We start from the raw sequence: 25,484 nt of genomic DNA on the forward strand, positions 1-25,484 counted from the left end.
ATGGGCTTGGACTTGCAAAGAAATGTTGATCAGGTGACCTAGGTGCCGCGCGGCCCCTCTTTGGAATAGCCTTCGCGCGGCGCGGCGTGCTATTGGAGGATCCAACGAGTTTTGTTTGTTATTTTATGCTATATCTTGCCAAATCTTGATAATTATCTTCCTTAAACTCCAAGTAACGCTTAGAACCTTCTAGACCTTCTATTCCTTGACTTTCTAACCACCATCTACAAGAAAATAAATCAAAACTCGTAAGAGAAGTAACATGTAACCAATGATGAGCAAAACGAGCATAAACTTCGCATGAAAAGATAGAAAGAATTAAGTTTAACATGCAAGACACCAAAAGAGTTAAAACATGATAAATATATATAAACTTGACTCAAAACCTTAAATAATAAAAGATTACCAAAACATGAACTAAACCGAACTCAAAACATTAAATAAACATAACTTTACAAGGAATTCGAGATGTACAAATAGATGTATATCAAATATCCCCACACTTACTCTTTTTTCGTCCCTGAAAAAGTCTTATGCAGTTGGATCAGAATATGAAAATACAGTCTTAAAAACATATAGGTTAATTTTTTTAAGCTTAGAAGAACGCAAAAACCGCGATCACCAATATTGTTGTCTACTTAAACTCATGCCTTAATCTTTACCGGGACAAATAAGTTCCGACAATTCATCAATTTTTGTCTTCTTCTTTTTAACTCCACGAACCCTATCAATCTTTCGCTTACCACCACCTTTTTCTCCAACACACTTCACCATTTCCCGAGAACTCGAAACCTCTTGTTCCTTCCCCACACTTATACACACAGAACGGGAACCGTCAAGACTAAGATCCATGCCCGAGATAAATGATTCTATCGAGTGAACTGGGTGACATGGATCAATGAGACTGTCTGGACCACTCGGATGTCTCATGGACTTAGCCAAATAGGTGGCTCAATCATCACCGGCTCTAAGAGTGATTTTACTTTCAAACATGTCAATGACCGCCCTAGTAGTACGTAAGAATCGACGACCTAAAATAATAGGAACTCTCTCATCGGCCTCCATATCTAAAACAAAAAAATCAGCGGGGAAAACCAAATTATCTACCTTAACGAGCAAATTCTCTATGACACCACTCGGATACTTAACGGAACGATCGGCTAAAGACAACATCATACGAGTGGGGGTGAGCTCTCCTAGGTCTAGCTTTTCATACAAAGAATATGGCATATGGGTATACTATCTCCTAGATCGGCCAATGCTTGACACGTCGTATCACTTCCGGAAAGACATGGAATGGTAAAAACACCGGGGTCGGGTAATTTCTCCGGTACTTTATTAAGAACTACTGCGGAACACTCTCCATTTAGCGGTACAGTCGACAGCTCCTCCAACTTATCCTTTCTTTTAAGAAGGTCTTTCAAAAATTTGGCGTACTTAGGCATATGCTGAAGGACTTCTACGAACGGAAGGTTGACATTCAATTGCCTAAATATATTAAGAAAATGCCCGTAGTCTTTCGTATACTTTTGATTCTTTAGACGAACGGGATACGGGTCATAGGCTAGGTCAATGGAGTGTGGTGGTGGCCGGACTCCAACCGGCTTCTTCTTGGTGTTTTTCTTAACTTGCGGCTCTATGATTGGAGTTGTATTTTGTGACTTCCTTGGAGCCTCTACCTATATCTCCTCATCTATCAACTCATCGTCCCCACATTCCCTAATTTCTCTACTAACTACCTCCGGACCAAAAACCTTACCACTACGAGTGGAGACGGCTTTCAATTGAGCAGCCGAATTAGTTTGAGGGATACCTGAAAACTGACCTTGGGGACTTTCTTCTAAACGGCTTTCAATTGAGCAGCCGAATTGTTTGTTCTTGGACATCTTCTATCTCCACATCACCAAATTGCCCCACTTTTGTGATGACATATGGGCCCATCCACTTGCTCTTTAATTTACCCGGAAACAACTTTAGCCTTGAATTATACAACCACACCTTTTGACCCACTTCAAAAGTCCGTTTTCTCAACTTTGCATCATGGACTTTCTTTAGTTTGTCTTTGTACGCGGAAGCACATTCATACGCTTCATCCCGGATTTCCTCAATCTCATTCAACTTCAACTTTCTCAATTCACCCGCTTCCTTATAAACCGCGTTGACATTCTTGATCGCCCAAAACGCCCTATGTGCTAACTCCATTGGTAAATGGCACCCTTTCCCATAAACTAACCGATAAGGAGTTGTGCCAATAGGGGTTTTGTAGGCGGTCCGATACGCCCACAATGCACATTTAACTTGGAAGACCAATCCTTCCTATTGACCCGCACCGTCTTCATTAAGATTTCTTTGATTTGGCGATTGGACACTTCAACTTGTCCACTTGTTTGCTGATGATAAGGAGTAGCAATTCGGTGATTTACATTGTACCTTTTTAGAAGCTTCCCAAAGTTGAAATTCTTGAAATGTGACCCACCATCGCTAATAATAACCCGCGGGATACCAAACCGAGCAAAAATGTTTGATTGTACAAATTTGCAAACTACCGAATGATCATTAATTCTTGTTGCTACAGCTTCTACCCACTTGGACACATAATCGACCGCAACCAAGATATACAAAAATCCATTCGGGTTTGGAAACGGGCCTATAAAGTCGATTCCCCATACATCAAAAATTTCTAACACCAAAATCGGTTGCAATGGCATTTCATCCCGTTTCGAGATACTACCCAATTTTTGACAATTCAAGCAATGTCGGGCATATTCGCTTGCATCTTTAAAAATTTTCGGCCAATAAAAACCACATTGAAGCACCCGGTAACCCGTCTTTTGACCACTAAAATGACCTCCACACGCCGATGCATGTGCATGAGTCAAAACTTCCCACACTTCAGAATCGGGAATACACCTCCTTATCATTTGATCCGAACCAATCTTGAACAAATCCGGTTCATCCCAAATATATTGTTTCGCTTGGGCCATGAACCGTTGTCTTCTTTTCTTCACCCAGTGACTTGGAATAAACCCCGTTGCTAAATAATTCACAAAGTGGGTATACCATGGTGTAGTCGACACGGCTAACAATTGTTCATCGGGAAACCGTTCGTTTATCTCCATCGGGTCATCAACACCCTCCAATGGGATTCAGGATAAGTGATCCGCTACTACATTTTCACATCCTTTTTTATCCCGAACCTCTAAATCAAACTCTTGCAAAAGTAGAACCCATCTAATTAATCGTGCTTTTGCATCCTTCTTCTCCATCAAATATCGAACCGCGCTATGGTCCGAATAAACGATCACCTTACTCCCCCAAATATACGAGCGAAACTTATCCAAATCATACACCACCGCAAGCAATTCTTTTTCGGTGGTTGTATAATTAAGTTGCGCTTCGGATAAAGTTTTACTCGCATAATAAATTACCACCGGCTTTTTATCAATTCGTTGACCCAAAACCGCTCCGATAGTGGTATCACTAGCATCGCACATAATCTCAAACGGCTTTGACCAATCCGGTGGTTGTAGAATGGGAGCTTCCACCAACTTTTCCTTCAAAACATTAAACACTTGCAAACACTCATTAGTAAAATCAAAAGGAACATCTTTTAATAATAAATTACATAAAGGTTTTTGATAACACTAAAGCCTTTAATAAATCTTCTATAAAAACCCGCATGCCCCAAAAATGACCTTACCCCTTTAATGTTTTTAGGTGGAGGTAAAGATGATATTACCCGAACCTTTGCCTTATCCACTTCCATTCCCTTTTCCGATATCACATGACCCAACACGATACCCTCTTGCACCATGAAATGACTTTTCTCCCAACTTAGAACTAAATTTGTCTCAACACATCTTTTTAAAACTTTTTCTAATTCATTGAGACAATTTTCATAAGTTGGGCCAAAAATGGAAAAGTCATCCATAAATACTTCGATTGACTCCCTAACCATATCCGAAAAAATACTCATCATACAACGTTGGAATATGGCCGGGGCATTACACAAACCGAATGGCATTCGCCAAAAAGCAAATGTGCCATACGGACAGGTGAAAGTGGTCTTGTGTTGGTCATCCGGGTGAATGGCAATTTGGTTATAACCCGAGTACCCATCCAAAAAACAGTAATACTTTTGACCCGATAATTTTTCAATAATTTGGTCAATAAAAGGTAATAGAAAATGGTCTTTAGATGTAGCGGCGTTTAATTTAGGATAATCAATGAAAAATCGACACCCGGTGAGTGGTCGGGTGGCGATTTGTTCACCGCTTTCATCTTTAATTACCTGTATACCTGCTTTTTTCGGTACCACCTGTGTAGGACTTACCCATGCGCTATCCGAGATGGGATAGATGATTTCCGCATCTAACCACTTTATTACCTCCTTTTTTACAATTTCTCTCAAATTGGGGTTCAACCTTCTTTGAGTCTCTCGGGTTGGTTTTTCCTCCTCGTCGGTGATGATTTGTGCATAACTAAAGATGGACTAATGCCTTTTAAATCGGCAATTGTCCAACCTATGGCAGCCTTGTTCGCCTTCAACACCTTCAACAACTCTTGTTCTTGGGCCACTTCCAAATTAGATGCAATAATGACTGGTAATGTGTCATTATCCCCCAAAAACGAATACTTCAAGTGGCTCGATAAATCCTTCAATTCCAACTTTGGTGGACTTGTACCCGAATCAATCACAGCTGGTAGACTTTCAATTTGATGAGTCCATGGTGGTCGTCCTTCTTTAACCGCCAACACGTCTTGATTTTTCTCTTCCATCCTCAATGCACAAAGATGTACCTGTTCAGAAAAATCACAAACACATGCTTCCAAAGCATCGTCCTCATAATCGTGCGGTTCACACGTGTCAACAATATCTGCCATGAAACACTCATCACCACATAAAGCATTAGATCCGTTAGTGAACACATTTAATCTCATTTTTCTATTTCCAAACGCCATATCAACCGTGCCCGATCGATAGTCAATAATGGCATGAGCGGTGTTTAAAACGGTTGACCCAATATAACATTTTGTTGTTGGGTCGAATCAACCGATGAGTAGTCCAAGACCAAAAAGTCAACCGGATAGTAAAATTCTTCAACTTTTACTATCACATCCTGCACAATTCCTCGGGGGAGTTTATGGGACAAATCGGCTAACACAACTGTTGTCTCAACTAGTTTTAAAGGACCAAAATCATATTGGTCGTATAAACCCCCCGGTAAAATACTTACTCCGGCCCCAAGATCTAGTAACGCCTTAGACATTTGAAAATCGCCTACTTGAATGTTAATTAAAGGCGTTCCCGGATCTTGAAGCTTAGGAGGAAGGTCTCCTTTTAAAACTGCACTTACCCGCTCAGTTAAATCCACTCGTAGAGGCACTCTTTGTTGCCTCTTTTGAGTGCATAATTCTTTCAAAAACTTTGCATATGCGGGTACTTGCTTAATTGCTTCAAGTAAAGGTAAATTGACCTATACTTGTTTGAAAACTTCCCACATCTCTTCTTTTTGAGGACCCTTTCTTGAAATTATATTTTTCTTACCCGGGTCAAGTAAAGCCGAAGGAAATGGAACCACCTTTGGGTCTACTTCCTTATTTTCATCGTTTAAATTTGAAGTTTGACCCGGATTTTTTAACGGTTTTTCAAAAGTGACATGTTTAGTGGGTTTATTTGTTACGATTTCATCATCACTTTCATTACCCGTAATATCCTCAACTTCCCCATCAACCACACCCCGTGATAAATCTTTTTTATATTCTTTACCATTTCTTAAAACACTAACGTGATTAATAGGAACATTATGAGAAGAGTTATGAGAAGGATTTACCTTTGTGTCGCTTGGCAATTGACCCTTATTCTTCTTCAACTCGGACACTTCAGTTGCGAGTTGACCCATTTGTGTAGTCAAAGATTGGATGGCCTTATCTCTTACTTCATCCTTTTGCATTTGCGCCTCATCCAGTTGATTTCTTCGTTGCATGTCTTGTTGCATTAACTTCAACATGTCCATAACCTCATTACCACTCGATGAACTTTGACCCGTTGACCCGCTTTGACCGCCACCTCCTTGACCTTGAAATTCTTGATTATTCTCGCCATGATAATTACCTTGATTATTATATTATTGGCGAGGGACATAATTGCTTTGATTTCCTTGAAAATTCGGGTTAGATTGAGTGGCCGGATTTCCATAACGAAAATTAAGGTGATTTCTTAACCCGGGGTGGTATGTGTTGGAGTTCATGTTGTAATTTCTACCACCTCCCCCTTAAATTGCATTTACCTCTTCCACCGGTGCTTGACCTACCGTACATACCTCCTTTGCATGACCCAATTCGTTACAATTTGTACAAATATTGATGACTTGATTAGTGGTTTGTACATTTCGTTCTTCCAAGGCTTGCGGTCTACCAATCGCCGGTCTCGCTCTTCTACCGGTTTGGGCCTTTCTCTTTGATGTAACCGCCATTTGTTCCAAATACGCCCAATCGTCTTGTTCATAATTTGTACCAAATGTACCATTAGTGATCGACCGCAAATCCCGTTCATCCTCCATGCTCAAACCCTCATGAAATGCATTCAACAACTCCCATAAAGCAATACCATGATGAGGACAATTCTTAATCATCATGTTAAACCTCTCGAATGCTTCATGAAACATTTCCCCCAATTGTTGTTGGAACGTTCTCAAACTTCTTCTCGCATCATTGATATTTTGGGCCGTGTAAAATTCTTCTAAAAATCTTTGTTGCATTTTGGCCCAAGTATAAACAGACGCGGAAGGCAAAGTGTAAAACCATCTCTTTGCCTTGTCTTCCAATGAAAACTGAAATAGCACCAACTTCACTTCATCCGATGTAAAACCTTGACCCCCAATTGTGTTGCAAATGGAATCATATGCCTCCAAGTGGAAGTAAGGTTCCTCCGTTGCTAGACCTTTATACTTCGGAAGACTTTGAAGGGAATTGGTTATTACTTCAAATGTCCTCCCTTGATTATTGAGAGGGATAACCACCGGAGACAGATTATTAGTAATTATGGGTCGGAAATGGGCTTCAATCCCCCTAACCATCTCTCTTGCATGCCTTCTTGGTACCCCCATTGGCACTCTTGGTTGACCCATTTGCCTATAAACGGGTCTTGGCTGCGCAAACTGTTGTTGAAAATGTGGTTGGGGCATTTGTGGTTGAAATTGTGGATCTTGAGGTTGCCCTTGCGGTTGTTGAATAATTGGTGGCGGAACTTGTTGATTCACAACAACCGGTGGTTGTTGTTGAACTTGTTGTTGAATCGGTGGTGGTTGCACATTTTGTTGGATAACTACCGGTTGTTGTTGATGCGGTTGTTGAATAACTGGTGGTGTTTGTCTATTAAACCCTTGCACCGATTCCGGATGTTGCCATTGACCATAGGCCAAATTTCCCGGATTTACCCTTTGACTTCCATCACCTCCCATGTAGTAACCTTCCACTTCATACCCCTCGAATTCATTGTCAAACCCATATCCGTCACCTTGTGTTCTTGAATGTTGCATAAACGGTTGGGTTTGGTATTGGTAGTTTGATTGTGATTGTTGAAAGGGTGGTGGTGGTTGATATTGTTGAGATGATGATGACGCACCAAAGGTAGGAAAAAGTTTGGTAATAGGTGTCAATGTGGATGATGTTGCATAGGTGAATTGAGCATTGATGGGTTCAGTTGTGGGTGGTGGTTGAAGTTCACTTGATGTTGTTTGTATATTAGTAGTGATTGGTGGAGGTGGATTTGGTGGAGGTGTGGTCGGGACTGGTTGACCCGAAGTGGAAACTGGTGAATCCATGTAGTTTGATGCTGTTGGAGAACCAAGAAACTTATTCTCCCAAAGTAAGACTCAGTTTCTTCGAAGTGTTTTGTCAATCTCGGGATCAATAACTAGCGGTGATGACCTATTAGATCTTCTAGTATGCATACACCTGTAGGTACCTGCACACTAACACAACCAGCGTAAACTCGAAAATAACAAACAAAAACTACTAAAACTAACACACGTTGCGCACTACTCCCCTGCAACGGCGCCAAAATTTGACGTGAGGTCAAAGACTCACTCAAAGATAAACCGATTACAACTAGTTAGATAGCGGTAAGCGGGTGTCGAACACAGAGATTTTATGGAAAATGCGTTGCTAAGTAGCCTTGTAATTAATCTATATTAAACTAAGCGCAGAAAATAAATTTAATGATTTGGTTGGTTGATGTGATTAATGAAAATAACTAAAACAATTAAACAAGTTTTAATCAATAAGAGAAACAATGCTCTCTCCCGATTTCAGGTTTTCAATATTGATAATGTTAATGTTTACTTTTGTGAAGAACTACATAAACATAATTCATGAAAGTGAGTTTGAAAGTGATCAAAGAGGACGAAGTACTTGGATTATAAAAAACGCAAGGTTATCACTCAATAATCAGTATAGTATAGCAAACCCTAATACTCTTATACTAAATCTCGATTGCCTACGGCACCAAGAACGGATAATCAAGAACACGAATTTATACCACACTAACAATTACAAACAAATACACAATCACCATAGCACAATAATCATATGATCAAAATACTATCTCACCAATAACATAAACAATTAACAAATATTCAATTAGAAAACCTTAAAATTCGAGAGAGAACATAAAGAGTACTAGCCACTCATAATTCGTTTCATCATAGCATAAATCAATGTATGTAGATGGATCTCCAATCCAATTCAATGATTACAAGTGCCCAAATAAAGTACTTGCACTCCCAAAATCGTCCAAGAGGTGTTTAGAATGATGGATAACTCAAAAGACAGCCAAAAACCGATTAAAATAATGAAAGAAAATGGCAGTTACGACTCGCACCGTGGCCCACGGTTCACACCGTGGGTCACGGTGATCTTCTGGAAATTCTGGACCGTGGCCCACGGTCCAACCGTGGGTCACGGTGGTCCTCACGGTGCCCGTACCTGCCACGGTATGGTGCTTTCTATTCATTTTGACTGTATTGAACCGTGGCCCACGGTGGAACCGTGGGTCACAGTGGACTTCAACCCCTCCTTCTTGTTTTAACTTCTTTTAACCTTCTCTCGCGTACTCGATCCCTTAGGTCTCTTCATTATACGTCTTAATAGCTCTGGAACCTCCTTCGTACCTACAATTCATCAATAATACCTTAGTCATCTAATTCCACCAAATAAACCAATACAAAACATGATAATTACGGCTTTAAATCAATTAAGGGTTGTCCCGTGGACCACCCGTCAATACTAACAAGACTCCCCCTGTAAAAAACATTCTTGTCCTCAAGTATTAAAGTCCGGAAACCTCATCTTAAACTCATTCTCGAATTCCCATGTAGCATCTGAAAGAGGAACACCTTGCCAATGTACTAAGACTTGGGAAACAGAGCTGTTACCTTTACGAACCAATATGCGATCAACAATTGCACGCAGTTGAAGCATGAATCTGAGATTTTTGGGTAATGGAATAACAGGCAAGTGCTGACCATGAGCTTTCTTTAACAAGGAGACATGAAAAACTAGATGTACTTGGGCATCAGAGGGTAAATCCAGTTTATAAGCAACTGTACCAATTTTTTCCAAAACTAAGAAAGGCCCATAATATTTAGGGCCAAGCTTTGAATAGTTCTGAGTCTTTAACGAAAAAAGGCCTCAGCTTTAGATAAACCCAATCCCCTATTTCAAAATTTCTTTCACTTTTGTGATTGTCAGCAAACTGTATCATACGGTTCCTGGTTTGGTTTAGATTTTGTTTAAGACTGGTAATCATAGCCTCCCTATCTCTGTGCAATATATCCACAGCCTCTACTTTAGTATCGTTCGGTATGTACAGAATATGTAAAGGAGGAGGGTACCCATATAATGCTTCAAAATGAGTGGTCTTAATAGAGGAATGATAGGTAGTATTGTACCACCACTCTGCCAAACTTAACCGTTTTAACCACTGATTAGGTGCCTGCATACACATACACCTCAGATAGGTTTCTAAAAACCTATTTAATACCTCAGTCTGCCCATCACTTTGTGGATGATATGCAGTAGAATATGCCAGTTGAATACCTTGAATTTTCATAAATTCTTTCCAAAATTGACTCACAAAAAGTGGATCACGGTCAGAAACAATGGTAAGAGGATTACCATGTAATTTGAATATTGTATCAAGAAAAACTTGTGCAACTTGAGAGGTATTATAGGGATGATCTAGAGGGGTAAAATGGGCATACTTGGTTAACCTATCTACAATAACCAAGATGGTATCTTTACCTTGAATTTTGGGCAAACCTGAGATAAAATCCATTAAAATATCAATAAAGATATGAGTAGGGACTAGAAAAGGTTGAAATAGGCCTGGAATAGCTAAAGGCTCATACTTTGCCTGCTGGCATTGGGAGCATTCTTTTACACACTTATATACTTGTTTAGCACACCCCTTCCGATAGCAAAATATTTTAACCTTTTTTAATGTGGGAACATAGAAAAAGTGACCTCCCATTGCATAAGAATGAACAACTCATTTATGTCTTGTTTTAACCGACTATCATCTCCAATCCACAACTTTCTTTTTCTCCTCAATAAACCATCATTCCAAGTAACATGAGGAATATAAGTGTACCCCATCAACTTAGTTAACCAATATTGTTGAAAAGGAGTGGTGATTTTCTGAGTCAATAAGAACTTCAAACTCTTGTGATTCGTTTTTTATATAAACTTCTTAGTAACCAAATAATGGTGCCATTGCTTAACAGCCATCATGATTGCCAAGAGTTCCTTTTCATATACTGATAGAGTAAGTTGGCTTACTGAAAATGCTTTATTGATAAAAGCTATAGGATGATTTTCCTGCAATAAAACTGCACCCATTCCTTTAGAAAAAGCATACGTCTCGATAATAAATGTTTTTTTAAAATCAGGGAGAGCCAACACCGGTGCAGAGGTCAGGGCATCCTTTAACTTGTAAAATGCTTCTTGTACTTCCTTTGTCCAGACGAAAGATTCTTCCTTCTTTAATAATTATGTTAGAGGTCTTGCATGAATTTCAAAGGATTTGATGAATCTTCTATAATAGCCCGCCAATCCCAGAAAAACCCCTTAATTGCTTAAGATTTTAAGGAGTTGGCCATTCTTGAATGGCTATGATTTTCTTGGGATCAGTTTGTACCCCTTGACCAGAGATAATATGACCCAAGTATTCTAAAGCAGCCCCTCCAAATGAACATTTGGACTTCTTAGCCATGAGTGAATTATCTCTAATAAGTAGCAACACTTGTTCAAAATCAGTCACATGTTGAGCCATAGTTGGGCTGTAAACTAGTATGTCATCAAAGAATACTAGAGTGGTCTTTCTTAATAAAGGCTTGAATGTTTCATTCATTAAAGATTGAAATGTAGCCGACGCATTAGTGAGATCAAACGACATCACTACAAATTCAAACAAGCCCTGGTGGGTTCTAAAGGTTGTTTTATGAATATCTCTTTCATCCATTCTTATCTGATCCCTTAAGTCAAGCTTAGAAAACACAGTAGCACCCCCTAACTCATCTAGTAATTCTTCAATAAGTGGAATGGGAAATCTGTTTTTAATAGTAACCTCATTTAACTGTCTATAGTCAACACAAAATCGCTAAGTTCCATCCTTTTTTTTACTAAAACTACATGTGAAGAAAAAGTACTTTTTCTATTTCGAACAGTACCAGCATCTAATAATTCTTAAGTCAATTTCTCTAAAACATCTTTTTTACCAGCAAGATACCTATAAGCTCTTTGGTTGATTGTGACATTTTCATCTTTTAGCAAGATTCTATGATCACAATCTCTTTTAGGAGGTAAAGAAATTGGTACCTCAAAAATGTCTTGAAATTGGTAAAGTAATGCATCTAATTGCTAATTAGGGGTAAAATTAACAATGTTGGTGTCATGTTGAAAGGAACTTGACCCCACAGTTTGCAAGCTATACAGTTGTGCAGTAGCAACATCTTGTGTCAATAAACTTTCCAACTTTTCAGCAGAACATAATTGCATATCTTTTGCATCAATTACCTTCAATTCAAACATCTGGCTAGCCACTTTAAACCTCATAGTCAACTCTTTAAAATTCCACATAATGTCATTGAGAGTTTGTAACCATTGCACTCCTAATCATGTCGTAATTACTTAATGAAATGAGCATTACATCAGCAGTGAACCATTTACCTTCCATACTCCACTTAAAATGCTCAAATAAGTGAGTACAAGCCAACTTATTACCATCATCTATGGTAATACTTAACGCACTGATGGGTTTAATAGGACATTTCATCTTCAAAGCCAGCTCCTTATTAAGAAAATTATGAGTTGACCTTGAGTCAATGAGAATCTGCAGGGGTTTAATTCCGATTGATCCTTTCACCCTCATGGTAGAAAATGAGTTCACTCCCATTATAGCATTCAAAGAAATACATGGGTCTTGTAACTCTTGTCTTAAGAGCTCCATAGAATCACTACAATCTTCATCTATTTCTACTATTTCAATAGAGACTAATTGTTTGTTCTTACAAATGTGGTTTGGAGTGTACCTTTCAGTACATCCAAAACATTCACCCTTGGCTCTTTTTTCTTCTATCTCTTTATGACTTAATCTTCTAGCATTAAGAGACTTAGATTTCAAAGATGGAGTAGGTAACAAGGGCAGGATCACACCACCACCTCTATTGCTATAATATGTGGTTCTTAAAGTAGATGCAGAATAGGATGGTTTATAGTTTGTATGAGCTTTTTTTCCCAAATACCCGTACCCGTACCTGTTCTGTACCCGTACATGTACCCGTACTCGTATATTCGGTACGGGTATGGGTACCGAGATTTACCGATTTTAGGTACGGGTACTTTAGGGTACAGGTACGGGTATTATGGGTATTCGGTCGCCGTTTGGAATATATAGGGAATTTTTATATATATTTTTAAAAAATAAATCTTATAAAATATAATTGAATTTTGATCACTCTAAAATTTAAAATTATGTGGCCCAAAATTTTTTGGTTCATAATCCATTCGGTAAAAGTTTAGGTTATTAAACCTAAATCATTAAAAAATAATAATAAAAAACAATTAAAAAACAAAACACCATACGGCCACCATCCACCAACAACACCAATTCTTCTTCTTTGACAGCCCCTATATCTCTCTCTGCTTTTCGTGAACCATCAGAGTTGAAGAACAAGAACATCAATTAAGGTATTAATAAGACTCTAATATTTGTTTATTCATTAAATTAATGCTCCAACTAAAATAATTAAACTAAATATAAACATACTATAATGATAATCAAAAACGTACAAGAGGGTGTCCAAGGAGTTTGGAAGCAGCCAAGAAACATCATCGCTATCGCCGATTTCCGGTAAAACCGTCCTCGATATGATCTTGTTGCTTTTATGTTTTGTTCACAGAAATAACACACATACTGAGTTAATAAAAATCTTCAATCTAATACTTGTAATATGCTAAAACATGAATCTAAACCGTATGGTCGTTTACATGTTAAACAAAACCGAACAATCCATTAAAAATCGTTAAAACATGCAAACTGTGTTCTTGCATGATTCGTCCAAGCGTATAATTTTTAATGAATTTTGGCTTAAACTGTCGCTAAAAAGTGGCTGTTACGACCCGTCATTATTCTATGATTTTTATTAAAATAGATACATAATAAAAACAAAACAAAAATAGTTTTAAAAACTAGAAACATGTTAGATGGTGTTATAATGTTAATTTCATTTATTTTCTTTGATTTTGAAGGTTGATAACCAGGATACAACTCTACACAAGCAAATAAGGCTACTCATACATAATTTTTCATCATTAAAAATGACATCCAACTACACATCATCAGACCACATGGATTAACTCAAGTAAGTTAGTTATTCTTAATGGTTTGATTAGACATTTTCTATTTTATGTACTAAATACTAATAATGATGTATTTTTTTGTGTAGGACTAGGAGGACAATACATATGTTGAGGAGACCCCGTTTTCCAATCTTGATAATGGTTTGGATTCCGGTAATGCGGAACCAAGTTTAAAAAGAAAACAAGCAACACGTGAGAAAGAAACTCTAAGAAAGGCTCAAAAAGTTTCCAAAGAGAGGGCAGAGTGTTGGCGTGATGTAGTTTACTTAGAAGAAGACGACGGAGTTAAAAGAAGGTATGGAAAGTGCAAGTCTTGTAAACAGTTTATTAAAGCCGATCAATTTAGAACGGTACAAAAGGTCTTAATAAACACGCACATAGATGTGCTTTAATTCCAGAAAATGTTGCCAAGAAAAAACAAAAAAATCTAGTGTTTAAAAAGGAAGGTGATGGGGAAGGTAGTGTTAGCGTTTGGAAACATGATGACGCCAGAATAGATAAAGCTTTGCTAGACTTGTTTATCATTGTCGAACTACCTTTCAAACTTGTAGAAAACCCAGCTTTTATTGAGTACACAAACACATTAAATGGGAAGTATAAATTACCCTCTAGACATACGGTATCTAAGAAGATTGGAAAATATTATGTTGAGGAAAGAAATAAGCTTATGTCTTATTTAAGTAAGCCAAACAATACCAGACTACCGACACTTGGACATCCTCGTGTCAAAGGGTTAACTATATGGTTGTAACGGGTCATTTTATATATGATAACTGGGAAATGCATAAACGCATAATTAATTTTAGGCCCATTGATAGTCATAAAGGGGACGATATAGCTCGTGAATTGTTAGATCTCATTCATGGTTGGGGGATTAAGAATGTGATGACCGTGACCCTTGATAATGCGTCTTCTAATGATAAGGCGATCGATTTTTTGGTGAAAAAGTTGCCCAATTTGTATGATGGTGGGAAATGTTTCCATGTTAGGTGCATGGCTCATATTTTGAATCTTATTGTGAAAGATGGATTATCGGAAAATAATTGTCATGTTGATTGTTTGCGAAAAGCAATTAGGTATATAAGAAATTCAACACAAAGGATAAAGAAGTTCAAGAAGTGCATGAAGGATTTGAATGTTGACCCAAACTAATTTTTATGTGGTGATTGTCCTACAAGGTGGAATTCCACCTATGAAATGTTAAAAATTGCCTTGGACCTTGAAGAGGTATTCTTTGCTTATGAGTTTGAAGACAACAACTATCATCGTGATTTAGAAAGAATTTCTGAACGTTCAGACTTTGATGCGTGTAAAACACTTGTTAAATTTCTAGAAAAGTTTAAGACCAAAACTAAAATTGTATCGGCATCTTCAAAGCCCTTAGCTCACCTCTTTTTTAGAGAAATTTTGGGCGTGGACAAACATCTATGTAAGTGGCCGGTTGACTTAGAAATTTATGTAATGGAAGTTGCAATGCATGAGAAATACAACAAATATTGGGGGAAGTATGATAGGCTTAATGACTTTATATATTTTGCTATTATTTTGGATCCAACTATGAAATTACAGTTTATTGGGTATTCCTTTACAAAGTTAGTTATGTATGATATCCCAAAGGACAAACCTATGTCTGAAAAGGAGATTAAAGTGAAGGTGAAAGATATAATGTTAGTGATTGAGAATAGGTTACATGGCTTGTTTAATACTTACAAAGAAAGGTTTGATAAAGTTAAAAATAATTCAGCGTCTCAAGAAACCCGCAATGAAGATGTTGTGAAATGTCATGGTGATAATGATTTTTTTGAGGAATTTCGATGTTGTGGAATGTCATGGTGATAATGATTTTTTTGAGGAATTTCTTAATGTCGAAGAAACAAACTCGGTTGCAATAGAAACCGAGTTAAAGAGGTACCTACAAGAGCCTAAAGTTAACTTTTCTAAGCAGTTTAACATACTTACATGATGGAAACAAAATGCAATTAGATTCCCAATCGTATCACGGATTGCGAAAGGTAAAATGTTTCAATATTTTTTCAAACATCTTTTACATTATTTGCTATATTAATTTTGTTTATTAACATTGTATTATTGTTAGATATATTGGCAATTCAAATATCCACCGTCGCGTCGGAGTCGACTTTTAGTATGTGTGGTCGTGTACTAGATGCATATAGAACAAAGTTATCAACTAACATTGTTGAAGCTTTAATTTGTACTCAAGATTGGGTGAGAAAATCGAGAAAGCCAATTATTGATTATATAGACGATATCTTAAAAGATGATGATATTGCCATGGGTTATAGTAGTTCTTATTTATTTTTATATATGTTTGGTTTTAAATAACATGTATTAACTTTCTTGTTTTTTTATAGAAATTGAGGCAGCAATAAACAAAGAAAAGGAAAGGAAAAATGGAAAGGTGACTAGCGAAGATTAAAGGAATGTTAACTTTTTTTGCATAAGTTAATTTTGTTTTAAACATTTTGATAAATTTTTTTGTTGGGACTTGGGATACTTTGTATGTTTTGGTATTCATTACTTGATTTTGAATGGATTTATATTATGGTTAATTTGTTTCATTTTTAGTTTTGATATTATGTTTTGGTTGCGGTATTATGTTCTTGGTTGTGGTATTATGGTTTAGGTATTATAGATAATTGATTGTCGGTATCGTATCATTACCAATACCTGGTTTAATGGGGATTTAAAACAAAAGAACAACGAGGTACAAAAGCGAGTATCGTACCCAAAGTACCCGTACCCGTACCCATACCATAAAATTGGGTACGGGTATGGGTACCAACATTTATTGATTTGAGGTACGGGTACTTTCGGGTAAAGGTACTGGTATGGTACCGATCTCATCCCTAGTTTAAAGGATCCAATGGGTTGTACTAGGGACATATTATTATCATTTTGAACTCTAGCCAGTATGTAAGCTTTAGGTAAAGTCCTTGGCTTAAAAAGCTTCACCGGATTCTCAATTTCAGGCTTAATGGCTCTAAGAAACATGCTCAGAGCATACTCATCACAAATGTCAACCCTAGTCAATGCTAGATCAAACTCTTTACAAATTTCATCAAGAGGTTGATTAGTTTGTTTCAAATATGCTAAAGAACCCATAGCATATTGATTAAGGCCTAAACCAAATCTTGAAACTATAAATCCCTTATACTCATACCACATCATGCCATCAATGCTACCTCCCCTCAATCTAACAAATGATTGATGCCAAAGTAAACTTGTATCCTCTAAATGAACTACAACATAACGAACCTTGAGATTTTCAGGAGTGACATCAATATCAAAGAAGTGCTCTGCTCTACATAACCAACCCTCTATATTATCACCACCGAATTCCGGGAAATCTATCACCACTGAACTTCAGGAAATCTATCTTTGTCAAACGATTATGGATGTTATGGAAAGGATGTAGATGCGAATTATCAGTCGGTCCATTCACACCGGTGCCATGATGATGATGATTGTTGCTCAGCGCCTGAACACTGAATACTCTGGATAAGCTCGTTCATTTGATTCTCCATTTGTGTCTTCATTGAAGCGATGTTCTCGGCATTCTTTGTGATAGCCGACTCCAAACGATTCAAGACTACATCGTGCTCTTGCACTCGTTGATCCATTGACATATTACGAGTAGTCATTACTGATTGAAAACTAAATTGAAATTAGGGCAAAATTGATTGAAATTGGGGAAAAAATGAATTGATCGAACGATGATTAATTCTTGAAGAATTGAAACGAAATTGAATGTAACAGAGATTAAAATTGATCAAACAACGATCAATTTCAGCGAATTGAAACGAAAAAGGGAAAAAAATAAAAAAATAACAGAATGAATGATGAACTGAATTTGGTGAAGAAATCAAGCGGGTTCCGAGGAAAGAATTGCTTTGATACCAGTTTGTTAGCTAGAAATTGAGATAAAGAATCAAGATAGAAGAAGATACCACAATCAATAGCTAGTTTTCATTACTCATCAATCAAGTAGTTATACAACGATTGTAATAGACTTCGCTAACCCGACTTCCCAACTAACTATTACAGCTATTGCACTTTTAGTCCTTTTGACTTACTAACTATGACAATATGACCCTTGACTTATACGTTTGATACTAACACATTTTGTACCCAGTTTCAAAAAACACGGTTCCTACTTGGTTCCAGGCAAAACAAAACTTGGAACCAGGTAAAACAAAATTTGATTTGTGCACGTCTAGTCTCAAAGGACTGATTTGGCAGTTGGCCTCAAGTAACTAGTTATCATAAGACTGATCTGGCAGTTGTTAAATAGGCCATGTCCACAGATTGGTCAGTATGTACCCAAAAATTTCACAAAATACCCCGAATAATACAATCTGTTTAACCCAAAAATGAATGAAAATAAAGAGGTTTAAACAAAAACAAAACCCTTTGGTTTCGTGTCATGTTTACGAAAATGTCATCCATTGTTTGTCAAGCAAGTAATATTAGTTGGATTGGTTATGATTGTTAGAATTGTAGGCTTAAGTGAAGGCACACACATTATCTCTAAAATTAATGACAATGTATTATCTGGTTATTCTACATAAAAACATGTGCATTAATTAATTTAATCGTGGAACTTTGATGATGCTTTTAACTTGCTAGCAGGGAAGTGTAGTCTGGCCATAAGCGGACGTGGCGAACGAGTCTTCTGGTCAAAGCCCCTAACACATACAAAACCTCTCCAGAAGCAATACTGAATGCCTTCTGTCGTAAGCCCTGCATACATACATACATTAAACTCGTCAATCGTCTTTTAACGTAATATAAATATATGCCACGTCAGCAAACTTATTATTATTACCTCTGAATATGGTTGGTATTGAAGTTCCAAAGTAGACAGTTCTTCTAGGTAAATTCCACAGCCAACATCTCGGGACATCAATCGGACAAAGGCTGGACTCATGGTCCGCAAACACCTCATTAACTTGGAAGTATGTACCATTGAGTGGGAAGCTTCCTCTCATAGCGGTTCGACAAGGTATCTATTCATTGTTTTTAAATATGTATATCAGATTATTATTGTAAGATAAAACAAACTATCAATGAATTTGCATGTTACTCACCAAAAGTGTCCCTCTCACGGTTTGGGAATTTGCTTCTCGTATGCTGTTGCACCAAAAACATGTTCGTTTGCGACATAGTTTACCCGATTCATGGGAGATACACTGGCCTTTTGGTGGCTGAATTGACTCTGCAGTTTCACCTGATTGCAAAAATAACCAACACATGTTAGCAGCAATTAGATCAAAGTGTGCGCGTGTTGCTTTTAAAATAATATTCTTCTACTTTCCAGATGTCCAAATAGCAAGGAGGTATGAACAAGGATCATCGGGTTCCCGTTTGTCCAGCTGAAATTTAAACATCACATAATTTATAAAAAGAATTAATGAAAATGTTATTCGTGTGCTTACTTACCCCTTCCAAGAGAGGATGTGAATCCGGAAGCTCATAACTGTAACATTATAAATGGTTATTAAATGCATTCAATTTTTAATAGAAAAAAAAAAAGAATTAGTACTTACACTTGGTGCTCAGTTCTTAACTGGCTGACATTTTTAAGTTTAGGCGTCGGGATTGAGGCGGCTTCTGATGTTAATGCAACCAAGGCTCTTGACATGTCACCCTCTGCAACTACCATATTATTTTCCATGTAATTTTGCAAGTTTTCAGTAAACGCTTCCATATTAAGTTTGATCATCGGAATCTCTTCACAAAAATCCTCTATATCAAAATCTTCTTGTATCTTTGCTGCCTCTGGTGTTGTTGGTACCTAATACCAATCAAATCCAAAATTACTTAATTTCAAAAAATTAAGATGAGTTTGTTGTATTCTTTACCTCAATTATGGGCTCCGGTGTTGCTGGTTCTTCAATAACAGGGTCTTGATCTCTATTTTTAATTTCGGGGTGCGGGTAATGATTAATTGGAGGCAGAGTTAGGGAGCCTCGATTATTGACTAGATTAGAGCCTTCACTTCGACCATGCGAATTATGTTCGGTGACTGTAGTCACGATTCTTTTCTCCTCTGATGCTGGAAGTGCAAGTCTAGAACTGCAGTGGAAATTATTGTTAGTCACAAGAATATATCAGATATCATTTATAAAAAAAATAAACAAAAAAGGGATAACTAGATTAAAAGAAAAGAAACCTTGCAAATGCACTTGCAAAATGTCTGCACTCTCCTCTCATTGGACATGAATTGCAGTTTGGTTTGTTTTTGGTACAGAAAACCTGCAGAAATTATGAGGCTTATGTTGCCATCAATTACGGAGGCACTTTATGTTTCTCGTATATATAATGTTACCTTCCCAAAAGTAATCATCTGGTAATGCAGTTCATACCTGTCAGTCAATACAATAACAACATAGCAAAACTTATCAAGTGTTATATCTTCATCTGTTTTAATATCAAACAGCGGTGCATGAAACCATTTGTTCGAAAGATCAGATTATTATAAAATAGTTTCAGTAATCATATTTGGCACACTAAATATATATAAAAGGATTCTAATTTTTACAAAAAGTGTTTCTTAACTCTATGCTGTCCGATCTGCCAACTCTAAACAATGTTATATTTGGTGTGGCAATTCATGATATTTGTTTGCTTACAGAGTTCTCTGGTCAAGCTTGCAGAGTCGTGGCCACAGATATTGTTGGATCGTCTCCAAAACTGGATACCTGGAAACAAACAAAAATGCTAGCATTCAGTCTTATTTCCAAAGGCTTGCAAAAGCAGCGTGTGTGTGTGTAAATACATACATACACACCCACTCAGGATTTGGTGCTCACATTTCTAGAAGATGCAACTGAAGAGACTCAGGAAGTGGTTGCAGGGGTACCCATCCTAGTCTCACAGCTATACGTCCCACATTTGTGTCAACCTAGTTGAACACATACCACATATTTATAACATGAAATTAACACTAGCTTTTTTCTATCTTGGTGATCGTAATTCTTACTGGAAAGGCAAGATGGTGAAGTGTGAGTAGCCGTACACACTCCACACTCTTTAAGCCCAAACCTCTAAAACTTAGCAGATACTCCCTAAACATCGAAAACAGTGTTAGTGAAACTTGAATATGACTTTTCTTGACATAGTAATTAACACAACTATAGATTTGAAGTTGTTTGTCTTACTTGGCTTTGTCAGGTGGAACGTCTCGTAACCATTCAAGATCAATGCTTCCATGGTCCTTTAGAAGTCGATTCAGAAACCCCTGTATACAGTAGTTTTTTTCCCCCTTTAGTAAGGACCTCAAAACATACCCACCATTTGCCATGCTATGCCCACTTTTTCACTAATTTAATACAGATGGCAAAATGGGACAGGTTTGGCACTTTATGTTCTAACTTTTTACAAGTAACGATATTTTGATAAATATCGTTCGTTCATACCATTTGACATTCTTAGCCATTAGAGATAAAACATAGCCTAAATCAACCCACTTATAATTGAACTGGCCCCCTTAGTAATTGATTTATTTATTTTATTTAAAAATGACAGACATATGGGTACCTTAATTCTCTCTGCAAGCATATTGTTCATGCCCCTATCCTTAATGACATCAGAAATCTCGTTAACATTTGCACGCCTTACCGCTTCATAGTCCACTGAATCCATAGTGTCGGATGATCTTTCTCTTTTAATTTTCAACTGTGCAGTTTTTCTCAAACTATCCCAATCAGCATTTTTCTTTTTGCCTTTTCCAGTTTTACCTTTACCTTTATTCATTTTACTACTACCACTTACGGATACTTTAAGAGTGCCATTATCATTAGAATTTGACTCTATGATTTCTGAAACCTCCGCCTGTTGATCGATAGCGCTCGTTAAATTCTCTGATACTACTTGACATTCAAAGACCTTTGTCTCTTGATTGGTAACAATCTTTAATTCTTCAGATATTTCACTTTGTTCACTTGGACTCTTATCTTCACGTTTGTTTTGCGTAACTGTTTTTTCTTCTGTCATGTCAATATGTTCAGCACCAATACCATCATTGCAATTTGTTACAGAAATCGAAGATTGTGAAGTGTTTGGACTTGTATTAACTGAAGAAACAAAATCCTCAACTTCTTTGACTTCATATAAAGCAGAACTTTGATGGTTTAATTTGTCTTCAACATCCAATTGGAATGCTTCTTTGACAGATATGCTTGATTTCTCTTCTTCATTGCTGGTTTTCGGTCGCAGAGGATATCTTGCAGCTAGATTAATGAATGCCGAACTGCAAAGGTGAAAAAACATATTCTGTGTCATGAATTTATGTGGTAACTGAACCCATATACTTCAAAATGGGTTGTTTTAAATTATAAAATGTTCAGAAATATATATATATATATATGTGTGTGTGTGTGTGTGTGTGTGTGTAAAATTTTTTTTATAAAAAGGTGGAAAAGGGAACAAGTCAAATGGGTTCTGTTTAAAGTATTGTTGAAATAGAACTGTTTATGTAAGTATTCAATTCATCAGCTATTTATTTTTATTTTTTTCCAAAATTAAGTAAAACGGACAAAAGTTGTTTCCAAGTAAACTCGACTGACTGGAAACCCTACTAATAATCTACCAGTTATCCAACATCCCTGTTCTGCCACATTCAAGTTTCTACTTAATTAGATAATTACTACTGTATCTATCCTACCTGGACAGATGATCTGATACATTCTGTGTAAGGAAAACACCGATAACAGAGTCTACAACAGATCCCTTCCACCGTGAGAAACGCCGGTCACCTGTAAAAAATGAAATTCGTGTTAACATAAACCTTTTAGTTATTTAAGGCCACATTTCACATAGAAAAAACATACTTTTAGGCCCCGTCTGTTTTTTTAGAGATTTAAGTCTGAATCTGAATACCACATCTGAATGTTAAGAGGTGGTTCAAATGTCTGAAATCTGAATCATTAAGAGGTGGAGGCTAGAGACGAACCTCTAGTCGTCGGAGATGGAGCCTAGTCTCCGGGTTAGAAGTTAATGGAGGCCGGAGACAAACGTATGTTTTTTTTGGGTTAAGAGGTTTTCATACCCACTAAAAGCTCTTACTGGTTCAGATGCTATTAAGACGCTGAACCTCTTAATGCCAGAAAAAAAACAAACAGCCCCACGTCTGATTACGTCTGACCGAATCAGACGTTTTCCTCTATTCAGAGAAAAGAGGCAAAAACAAATAGGGCCTTAGTCAATTTCTACTTTAAGGAACATACTTTCAAAATTAAGTTCTAAGAGTTTTAAAGCTTATAATGAAATAAAATATCAGCATTAACCGGCCATCTTATATTATTATAAACATATAAACCAGGCCCTAAAATAAAAGTTTATATATATATATATATAAAACACCTCACCTTGAATTAGGTGCATCCTTGCAATAAACGAAGCAGCTCTTCCACTAAATACATTTCGTTCTTCTTCCCAAAACTTTGTGTTATCTTCATCGGTCCCATCAATGCCTTCACTATTTATATCTTCCAACAAAAGCCTCCAAACTCTACTTGTCTCATCATCAAGGTCAACTTTAGGACGTGTCTTGATTATTTTTTCATCTTCGAAAGGAACAAGACTTTTGCTGTGTTGATATAAAACTAGACCATTCTTCTCTTGGTATCTTGTTAAGTATGGTACAAGTGCATGTTGGTCCTGTTCCACTTTTTGATCGTTGAGGCACAAAATGTTAAATTGGCTAATGAGCGCATCAGTATCATATCTGCTTTTCCATCTTACGTTTGAAAGGAAACCTGCATTTGTGACCAAATTGCAATGGGTAAAATCTAAATCCTTCAGTTAATTCATATTATAATTATTATTTGTATAGTTTTAACCCGGCCAGTTTTAACCCGTTAACCAACCCGCTCTATTATATTGTTTTTGGTTTCTGTAAAAAAAATGCTTGACTGGTCAGCATACCTAAATGGCTAGTGAGGGACCAATCGTTATGATATGAAGAGGATGGCGCAATCGAGTAATTTTTCTTGGTTCGTTTCTTTGTTGATAGACATAAACTAAAATCAGCAGCAGCAAGAGCTTCCATGCACTTCCAGGGATTTTTAGCCTCAATCAATCCAGCAAACGAAACCATGTCACGACCCCGTTTCCGACCCTTGCTTCTCTTCTTTCTAAATATCTCTACATCACCAAAATATCCCAAAATATTCTTGTAATCATACACTGTTAATAATTCACGAGACCATTTGAATGAAATTGCATTGGATGTGACAGATTTATAACACTTTTCGGTTCTTTTCTTTTTAAATATTGCAGGAAATATTGTATTATCTCCAGTTGTACAGAGGGTAGAATTGTAACTAGCTTCTTTTTCATGACCTTCTTTTGAAAACTTAAGATTACGCTTTGCTCGCGGATGCGTGTTCGCGGCATCCTTTTCTATCTCGGACTTGTTTGGCGTTACAGGACTTACTGAGAATGCTTTTTCATACATTGTTTCTTCTTCAAAGTATATCTTTCTCCTACACGAATTCCTAACCGGTCTAACTGTGGATTTTTCGGGTGTAATATTTTTACTCTTTCCTGTTGAAGAGCCTTTAGGTTTCGGGGTCGTTGACTTTTTGGCTTGACCTTCTTTTACCACTTTCGGTCTGTGTTTTCTTCTCTTCGGTTTTGGTGTTTTCAGTAGAAGCAATTCATCACTGGACGTAGATTCCTCGTCAAAGTCGTCATTCACCTCCAGCTGCCAGATGTCGTCTTGTGATTGCTCGATGATAACCGGCTGACTTGCTGCAGCCAGACCCGTTCTTCCATCTATGTCCGAATTAAGTATATCAGACACCACTCGTTTACGCACTACCCGTCTGGTTTGCTTTGGTGTTATAGGAGGTAACGCAGATGAGATTAACTGTGGTTCGGTGACTGCTGGGGGTGAATTCAGATCAAATAAATACTTCACTCCCTCGGTCTGTGAACCGGGCATGAGGCTGCCGCCGCCTTCCTGTTGACTGTCACCACCGCCAGGACCTTTTGTGGTGAATGCGGCGTCTGCAAGTGCAAGCAGATCAACACAAGGAATGCTAGTCCACATGCTATCCATCAAATACGTCCCGATTGTGGCTTGATTTTCAGATCCATTTTCACCGTTGATATGAACTCTCTCGTTATATATCCAATCCATTTGATGTTCTCCCACATCAATCAACTTTTACAGTGTCAAACATCTTCACTCTCTTTTTCACTGCACACACAGAAAACTAAAAAAATAAATGGAACTCGTCTCTGTGTAACAAAATCTTAAACAATACGAACGAATTCACAGTTAAAACACATTTTTACTTAGTAACTTGCAATGACTTGTAGGCCTCACTCCCCGAACACGATCTGGATTTTATTGTTCATGTTGTTGGATAAGAAAATGATGCTAGTGTTCGTTTATGTTTGTTTGCTAACATTTTAAACGAACATAAACAAACACAAAAGAACGAACATAAACGAAGAATACATGTTGTTAATCAGACATTTACAAACAAACATGAACGTAAATAAACAAACATACATCATTATTAAATGGG

The 25,484-nt window shown here is 37.3% G+C and overlaps 2 protein-coding genes across 2 annotated transcripts; both read right to left on the minus strand.

Moving 5' to 3' along the window:
- Positions 1–9,124: 9,124 nt before the first annotated feature.
- On the minus strand, positions 9,125–12,457 carry LOC143584951 (uncharacterized). Its single transcript, XM_077066862.1, has 7 exons — positions 12,232–12,457; positions 11,996–12,125; positions 11,209–11,612; positions 10,046–10,323; positions 9,710–9,997; positions 9,347–9,537; positions 9,125–9,173 (listed from the first exon to the last, which is right to left on the minus strand). The coding sequence occupies exons 1-7, from the start codon at positions 12,455–12,457 to the stop codon at positions 9,125–9,127; spliced, it is 1,566 nt and encodes a 521-aa protein (XP_076922977.1).
- Positions 12,458–18,364: 5,907 nt separating this feature from the next.
- On the minus strand, positions 18,365–25,090 carry LOC143584952 (DNA glycosylase/AP lyase ROS1-like). The gene is made up of 17 exons (XM_077066863.1): positions 23,872–25,090; positions 23,313–23,702; positions 22,610–22,700; positions 21,484–22,195; positions 21,105–21,184; positions 20,927–21,011; positions 20,757–20,848; positions 20,577–20,645; positions 20,273–20,309; positions 20,117–20,199; positions 19,806–20,019; positions 19,491–19,738; positions 19,384–19,420; positions 19,264–19,316; positions 19,032–19,176; positions 18,770–18,950; positions 18,365–18,684 (listed from the first exon to the last, which is right to left on the minus strand). The coding sequence occupies exons 1-17, from the start codon at positions 25,088–25,090 to the stop codon at positions 18,533–18,535; spliced, it is 3,888 nt and encodes a 1,295-aa protein (XP_076922978.1). The 3' UTR covers positions 18,365–18,532.
- Between the last annotated feature and the right edge of the window lie 394 nt (positions 25,091–25,484).

Source organism: Bidens hawaiensis, unplaced genomic scaffold, assembly GCF_021521415.1.
Source record: "Bidens hawaiensis isolate Kalapana, Puna unplaced genomic scaffold, B.hawaiensis_p1.1 tig00033508_1, whole genome shotgun sequence".
In the NCBI taxonomy this organism is placed as follows: Eukaryota; Viridiplantae; Streptophyta; class Magnoliopsida; order Asterales; family Asteraceae; genus Bidens; species Bidens hawaiensis.

Excerpts from the sequence above, each read along its gene's own strand:
- LOC143584951 (XM_077066862.1), bottom strand. The coding sequence starts at position 12,457 with ATGGGAGTGAACTCATTTTCTACCATGAGGGTGAAAGGATCAATCGGA. Across the intron at positions 12,126-12,231 it reads TTTTAAGTGGAGTATGGAAG|AGTTGACTATGAGGTTTAAA; the intron begins GTAAATGGTTCA and ends GGAATTTTAAAG. Across the intron at positions 10,324-11,208 it reads CTTGGGTCATATTATCTCTG|GTTTGCCCAAAATTCAAGGT; the intron begins GTCAAGGGGTAC and ends ATTTTATCTCAG.
- LOC143584952 (XM_077066863.1), bottom strand. The coding sequence starts at position 25,090 with ATGGATTGGATATATAACGAGAGAGTTCATATCAACGGTGAAAATGGA. Across the intron at positions 21,012-21,104 it reads GTTCCACCTGACAAAGCCAA|GGAGTATCTGCTAAGTTTTA; the intron begins GTAAGACAAACA and ends TTCGATGTTTAG. Across the intron at positions 19,177-19,263 it reads TACCTCCTTGCTATTTGGAC|ATCAGGTGAAACTGCAGAGT; the intron begins ATCTGGAAAGTA and ends GTTATTTTTGCA.